The following is a 7,577-nucleotide window of genomic DNA, read 5'->3' on the forward strand; positions in this document are numbered from 1 at the left end:
AAAGGGGGAATACTTTCAGGATTACAATGGTTTCATTTAAAACTAAACACTATATTAAGCGCTGCTTGATTAAACAGTAGTTCCTGGTTCTGTTGCCAGTAATGACTCACGTGTGCCACGCGCTGGTGCATGTGCAAATAACAGCTTTCTACAATCTCCTCAGACGCAGATTGAATCACTGCTGCTAGTAGAAACGATGTTGCCTGCGGGTAAAATCGCTTTTAATTCATGGAAATTCCGCTGCTATTTTGTAGAAATTAGGAGAGTAGCTTTTTTAGTACCCAAAATGTCCTTTCTTAATCTCTTCTCACGTAACGGGATGTGTTCGCTGTCTAGGTAACGTAGGGGAACTCCCACTGCCAACGCCCCACGTCCAGTCAGGCAAATTAAGAAAGATCACGGCTTTAGTCAACATGTAGGCCTATTTTAAAATAAACTAATATGTAGATTGTGTAAAATTTTTAAATGTTGTGTTTTTTACTTTTTATTTTTTTGTTAAAAATTAGTTAAAAATAAAACAAAATAATCTGTAATACCATACATTAGCCACTAGATGTCTGTATAGCCCTTTACATAAATATATATTCAGGCGTGTGTATATTTTGCAAATATTGTACACTGGACCAAATTCTTAATAAAAAAAATAAATACAAATTTAAGAATATTTCTTCTTGCTTGACTTTGACCTTGAAGTAATCCCAAAGTAATCAGTTACATTACTTTCATATTATAGTACTTGGATTACGTTACTGAATACTTTTTTTATGAAGTAATTTGTAACTGTAACGGAATACATTTTTAAAGTAACCCTCCCAAGCCTGCCTATAGGTCTAGTTTTACTGTTTTGTTCCCAATTAACTTGCAGAGTAACTCCTGTAACATTAACATAACGTTTCACAGTTAATTGTGTATTTCAGATTATTTAGGCTAATACTATCTAAAAGGCCAATGAATTATATGATCAGGATTTTTAAATAAAGTAAAAGATAACTCGCCTTTCAGATGGACAGACGACAACACCTCTGATGAGGTCTTATTAAGGTCTTATAAGCATAGACAGTATCTTATAAGCATGTCCCTACCGGGTTCGTCACTTATTTGGTTCCCCTCGAAACATTTCCGTTGTGTTGTGAACTTTTGCAGCGCGTTTCTGTAATTGCAGCGCGTTTCAAATTTGCAGCGCGTTTCCGTATTTGGTTGTGTTGTGAGTATTGGGACGCACGTGAGTTGTAAAACTGATGAAGATGTTTTCTTATTCGCTGGTGGGTTTTTTTTTCTGTTTGCATGTGTTTTTTTCTGTTTGCATGTGTTTTTTTCTGTTTGCATGCGTTTTCTTCATTTGCAGCGCGTTGAGCTCTCTCGGCTTCTCTGGTCGCGCGCACGCGTCCAGCACAAGTGAATAGTATCGCGAGAAGAGAGGGATTTCTTAAAGGGGCCACAAAGATTTTTAATGCAAAATAGAAACGAGGTATATTTACACTACTCAAGGGTCAAAATTGTAGCCTATCACAGGGCAAACATGTGAATGTTCACGGTACATTTTATGCAAACAACTCTAATCATAGTTGTAACTCTATATGTACAGTAGGCATAATTCTTGTCATTGCGTATGTGTATGCAGCATGAGTCAAATACAATCTTCTGTTCGTGAACAGTTGTATTATGCACAGTGGTTGAGCTCTAGGAGATTGTGATGCTGTTTGCATGGAATGCACATTTTACCTTTGTGGCAAAACCTGATTGAAATTAATTGTTGAAATAAATGCTTTTGTGTCTTTTTTACATAACATTGGCTATTGCTAATGACACATAGTAACTAATCTAGCTACTTTCATTAAATATATCAATTTAAGCTCAGATTTAAGAGTCTATAATTAGGCTATACTGAGCCTGATCTATTTATACCAGAGATTTTCTTAGAATGAAGTGAATGAAGTAAAAATGTTACCTGGGGTAAAACTCCCCCTGCCCTGATTTGCATTTGTATAGCTCACAGCATTTTCATTTACATGTTAAAGCCTCCCCTAGAATTAGGGGGAGGGGGGTCATGGGGGGACAACTGCCAAGCAAGGTCCACGTCAATTTCCGACAATTCACGTCAGTTTTCGGTGTTGCCTGCAAATTGCCGTGTGCAGTCGTAAACCTGAACTTCCACGACAATCTACATTGCCGCTTACTGACGAAAATCCCACTTTTCATGCAGTGGTGGGACATCTTCTAAAACTAATGAGAGGTGGTTCAGGAAAGACCTGATTTAGTACCTCATCACTTTCAATAATACCCCAGTTTTTATTGTATCACAGTTATCTATATTTTTGATGTTCTGTTGTCGTATGGTGGTTTGAAATTCATATACTATGCTTGTATTTTAACTTTTATGTGTCACCGTGTTGTGCACTGGTATGTTCCTTTCAGGAAGTCAGTTTTTGTGTGTACTTAATTGATTTGTTAAGAAGTGGAAATGATGACATCTGCTGTCTCTTGTGGGTACTAACAATTGTAACCTGAGCACCTTAGTTGACAAATGGAGACTTCTGATTGGTGGACTGTTAGTTCATCAAACAGGTAATGTTTTATTTCAAGCAATTGTGATGTTTAGTCTACCCCATAGTATTGGAATTTTCGTCATAGACACAACTCAGTACACTGATGTTCTGTAGCGACACAAATCTTTGTAGTTGACTACCATTACTTTTTTCACATTCTTAGTTGTGGAATAGACATTACAATCTATTTCAAGGTGACTCGATTGAGTTATTTATTTTGGGAAATTGTGATGTGGCCTGTTGTAAAAACCAAATTAAACTCTTTTACTTTAATCTGCAAATAAATGATGATGTATTATTATGGATAAGATAAGACTTTATTCATCCCTTGGTGAAATTTACAAGCTACTGGGCAGTTTACAGTGTAAAGTATTAAACTGTAACATTAACGCAATATACATATTACATATACATGTATTGCATCACAAATTATAATGAAATATTATATACTTTATTCTGAAATGCACTATAATGTGTACTTCACTACATTTTGATGATAGTACTTTTGTACTTTTACTTCAGTAACATTTTTAATGCTCAAGCTTTACTTGTACATTGTGGTGTAACTTATTTTACTTAATTAAAAGATTGAGTGACAATCAAATCTGAATTAAAATCCCCCCCAGTCCAAATTTTTCTATAGTGAAGAGTCTGAAGCAAACACACCTTACATGCAGAGTTGTCTTTATTGAAAAGCAGGAAATGTTCAGATTAAAGTGATACAGAGTTTTCATATTCAATCCTCAACATCATTGGTTAAAACATTTTTGAAATAATTTGATTGATTTGATTGACATCAAGTTTATCAGTAGAACCCATACACCATTATTATTTTCTTACTGATATGTACTTTCTGATATTACCAGAATACAATGAATCACATGGTTTTCTATAATGAAGAAAAAGAGGAAAATAAAATGAAAGATGCTATCAGCAAAATGATCAAGGAATATTGTTGGACGTTGCTTTCCACTTCAGTGAGTGTTGGGAATTCTCAGCTCTGCTTCCAGAAGGCTTTCTAAGCCTTTGACCGATAGAAACACAGGTACTCAGTGCAGCCTGCATTGCCTGTGTTGAGATTTCTTTCTATAACAGAGACACCAGCCTTCTTATACACTTGTACAGCATGTGTGTTAAGAAGCAGGGACATGGCCTGAATGGGCTTGGCGCCGTCATCATTGTTGTGCCACAGGTACACCGGGGGGCCTCTGGTCTTCTCGTTGAGGTTAACACTCACTGAAGTGTAACCTTGCTGCTGAAGGGTCTGATACTCAATATCATTGGTGGAGATATTCAGATCAGTGAGCGCACGCTTGGGGTCGGTGGTCTGACGGTACCAGATGAAGACATCGGCTCCTCCTGCACTTCTGTTAGTATTTTCATCCACACGGATGTAACCATTGTCATAGTAGCTGTCGTCTGATTCGTAGGAATCAGTGGCAGAGACATTACAGATGTAGGTTTGTTTCTCTCTCTTCACCCAGGCAAAGATCAGGTTCCCTCCAGCGTGGCGGTTCAGATTACAGGCTGATTTCTCCCAGCCGTCTTTGAACTTATCGGCTTCCCTTTCTGCATCTGTAGTGAAATCAATCTTCACTATGGGAGTGTTGAACTCCCCGGACCCTCTGAAGTACCAAAGGTAGATGACATTACCTCTTGTTCCAGCATTGAGATTTTTATCAATCTTTTTGTACCCTGCTTCGATCAATCCACTAGCCATGCCATCGTTGAATGTAAATTGAACCCTGGTGATTGGTTTTGCTGGCCCATTTTTGTACCAAAGATAGATGGTGTTTCCTCCTGCTCCTTGGTTCAGATTAATATTTATTTTCTTGAAGCCGTTTGATTGGAGATTTTGCTCCTCAGCTTGATCAGTGGACACATCAAGTTCTGTGATGTAGGTGGCCATTGTGGGTAACTGCATAAAAGAAAGACACATCATTTGTTTGTATGTATAATGCATATATTTATATGATTGTTACCTTGTGAATATGGTGTGGAAAACTATGAGGCGCCACGTAGGATTTAAATCAAACTTCGCTTATCAATACATACATAACACATGTGCATATACACCTATAAATTACTCGCATATACATGTATACTATTGGATGTTCAAAATACATATATGAAATACATGTGCACACTAATATGAAATCTATACCAATACATATTATGTTAGTAATGAATGCATATACACTTGTGAATAACTTGCATATACACCACTTCCATGCATATACACCTACACAGCTCAGAGCACATATGGTCCCACTCTACAGAGTGTTAAATTAACACTGAAGCAGTGTTGAAGTTAATGAGGTAATTAAGTGATTAATTAAGTGATGATTGGCCATTAGTGGTGACACCTGATGTTAATAACCAGAATCATTGAAGGAAAGAGAAACAAGAACAGAAAAAAGAGAAACACAAGAACTACTGACTTTGAACCATTATTGCACTTATTATTTTACCAGTTTGACTTTATTTCTGTCATACATCTACAAACGGTCTTATTTAGATTTAACAGAAGTTTAGATGGTAATGTTTTATGGAATGTTTCGTTTCATGTCACCATTATGGTGGTCAGTGTTTGCTTTAGTTGGTCTCTTGACCCTTTACTATTTAACATTAGTATTTCTCTGGCTGCTCCAACTCTGTGTTTATAAAGCATATGTGTTGAGGCAAGAGAAACTATGACTTCAGCTGTGTTTCCTGAAAGCATTGCAAGCCTAATTTGATCATACCGACCATTTGTTGCAGTTGGTCTGCAATCAAGTAAGGCTTAAGATGCTTTTGGAAATGCAGCCTTGGTCATATTTTGATGATGAAATTACTAGTGACCTGATTCAATGATGGCACCCATCATCATAAACTGATTGTCCAAATGTTTTATTAATTTTTCACTTCAGTAGTTACTTTCAGCAATGTTTTAATGATCTAAAAGTCTTAAAAGCACACACAGAAATCAAGAATCTACATATGAATCTCAACAATGGTGACAATCAAACAAACGCTTAATGTTGCAGTGCATGATGGGAGCCACCAATCAGAACGCATCAATGGCTCACATCATGCATTGCAGCATGAATAAATTATGCAGCTGAATTGTCCTGTAATTTTCATTGTTTTTTCTGTTTGCTTTTATTTTGCTATTGTTTTGTTCTGACTTTAGTAGCTTGTTTTGTGATGTTCAGAGTTGATCTGTTTGTCACTAGTTTGTTTATTGTCACCATTGTTGAGATTCATATGCTGATTCTTGATGTCTGTGTGTTTTAACACAATAACTTCTTTGCACAAAGTATTTTCAAAATGTTTCATATTGCTGTTGGATCTCAAACTGTAGAATCTCAGAGCTACAATCACCAATACTAAAACAAGACATCAAGCTTATAGTCAAAGTTTTAGACTCTGAATGACATCAGTGAATCAGGTCTCTACATGTTGATAATGTCATTATCAAAACATACTGTGTGCAGGTCATGTTTTCTCTTGCAGTAATACATGTGCTTTATAAACACAATGTTGGAACAGTCAGAGAAAAACTAATATTAACAAAATGAAAAGAGTCAAGAGCCCAACTAAAGCAAACACTGATCACCATAATGGTAACTTGAAAAGAAAACTTCCATAAAACATTACCGTCTAAACTTCTGTTGAATCTCAAGAACTTTTGTCGATGTATGACAGAAATAAAGTCAAACTGGTAATAATAAGTGCAACAATGTGTAATGACTCGAAGTCAGTTGTAGTTCTTGTGTTTCTCTTTTTTCTGTTATTGTTTTTTCTCTTTCCGTCAATGATTCTGCTTATTAACATCAGGTGTCACCACTAATGGCCAATCACTTAATTAATCACTTAATTATCTCATTAACTTCAACACTGCTTCAGTGTTACTTTAACACTCTGTAGAGTGGGACCATATGTGCTCTGAGCAGTGTTGATTTAACACTGGGGTTTTTACTGTGTGTGCACGTGTATTTCATATATGTATTTTGAACATCCAATAGTATACATGTATATGTGAGTAATTTATAGGTGTATATGCACGTGTGTTATGTATGTATTGATAAGCGAAGTTTGATTTAAATCCTACGTGGCGCCTCATAGAAAACACAATAGTGAGTAAACACAATATGAAAAGTTAGCAGCATGACTGTGCCTTTTGAGATGAGCTCCAATATGATTATGACAAATTAAAATATCAATATCAAATATGGATCACTATTATCTACAATTGTATTTTAAATGTGCATGCTGCACATATTTATACTTAATATAGTAACTTTGAAATAGTATAAAGTGTGTTCCACATAAAGAAAATAAAGTTCTTGAACACTTACTTGTCTGCTGATGGTGAATGTTCGGCAGGAAGAAGTCAACTGGTCTGCTGAATTTTGTTGTACTTACCACAAGTCAGCTGCCTTTATATAGAGAGATGCTAGGGCTTATTGTGCAATATCTACTTTTGAGATGTCATATTCCACACATTTGATTTTGTTATTTTTACCCAAAAACTGGTTTGATCATTTCTGTGGAACTCACGCACATGCGCGCACACACACACACACACACACACACACACACACACACACACACACACACACACACACACACACACACACACACACGGCGTGCAAATACGTAAATGGTTGCATAAAAAAAAAAACACATCTATTAGACTGCTATTCGTACACTATTTCACAATTTTTCATAGGAACTGAATATTACATTTACATTTACATTTAGTCATTTAGCAGACACCTTTGTCCAAAGCGACTTACAAATTGGGACTAAATTAAGCAAGTCATCGTGAAGAGGCAAAAAACAACGCAAGAAGTGCTCAAAATAAGAAGTTCAGGCATTATTCAGAGTAGCATAAGCCCGATAAGCGAGAATTTACAGGAATATATACATTTACAGGAATATATACTTTTGTACATTTATTTATTTTTATTTTTTATTTTTTATTATGCGGTTAAGTGCTCACGGAAGAGAAGAGTTTTCAGCTCTTTTTTGAATGTTGGCATGGAT

At 36.0% G+C, this 7,577-nt stretch overlaps 1 protein-coding gene across 1 annotated transcript; it reads right to left on the bottom strand.

Moving 5' to 3' along the window:
* Window positions 1-3,213: 3,213 nt before the first annotated feature.
* LOC309493796 (uncharacterized protein) lies at window positions 3,214-7,039 on the bottom strand. Its single transcript, XM_082163047.1, has 2 exons — window positions 6,887-7,039; window positions 3,214-4,464 (listed from the first exon to the last, which is right to left on the bottom strand). The coding sequence occupies exon 2, from the start codon at window positions 4,453-4,455 to the stop codon at window positions 3,565-3,567; it is 891 nt and encodes a 296-aa protein (XP_082019173.1). The 5' UTR covers window positions 4,456-4,464; window positions 6,887-7,039; the 3' UTR covers window positions 3,214-3,564.
* Window positions 7,040-7,577: the final 538 nt, after the last annotated feature.

This window comes from Leuciscus leuciscus (genome assembly GCF_965113295.1).
Source record: "Leuciscus leuciscus genome assembly, chromosome: 3".
Lineage (NCBI taxonomy): Eukaryota > Metazoa > Chordata > Actinopteri > Cypriniformes > Leuciscidae > Leuciscus > Leuciscus leuciscus.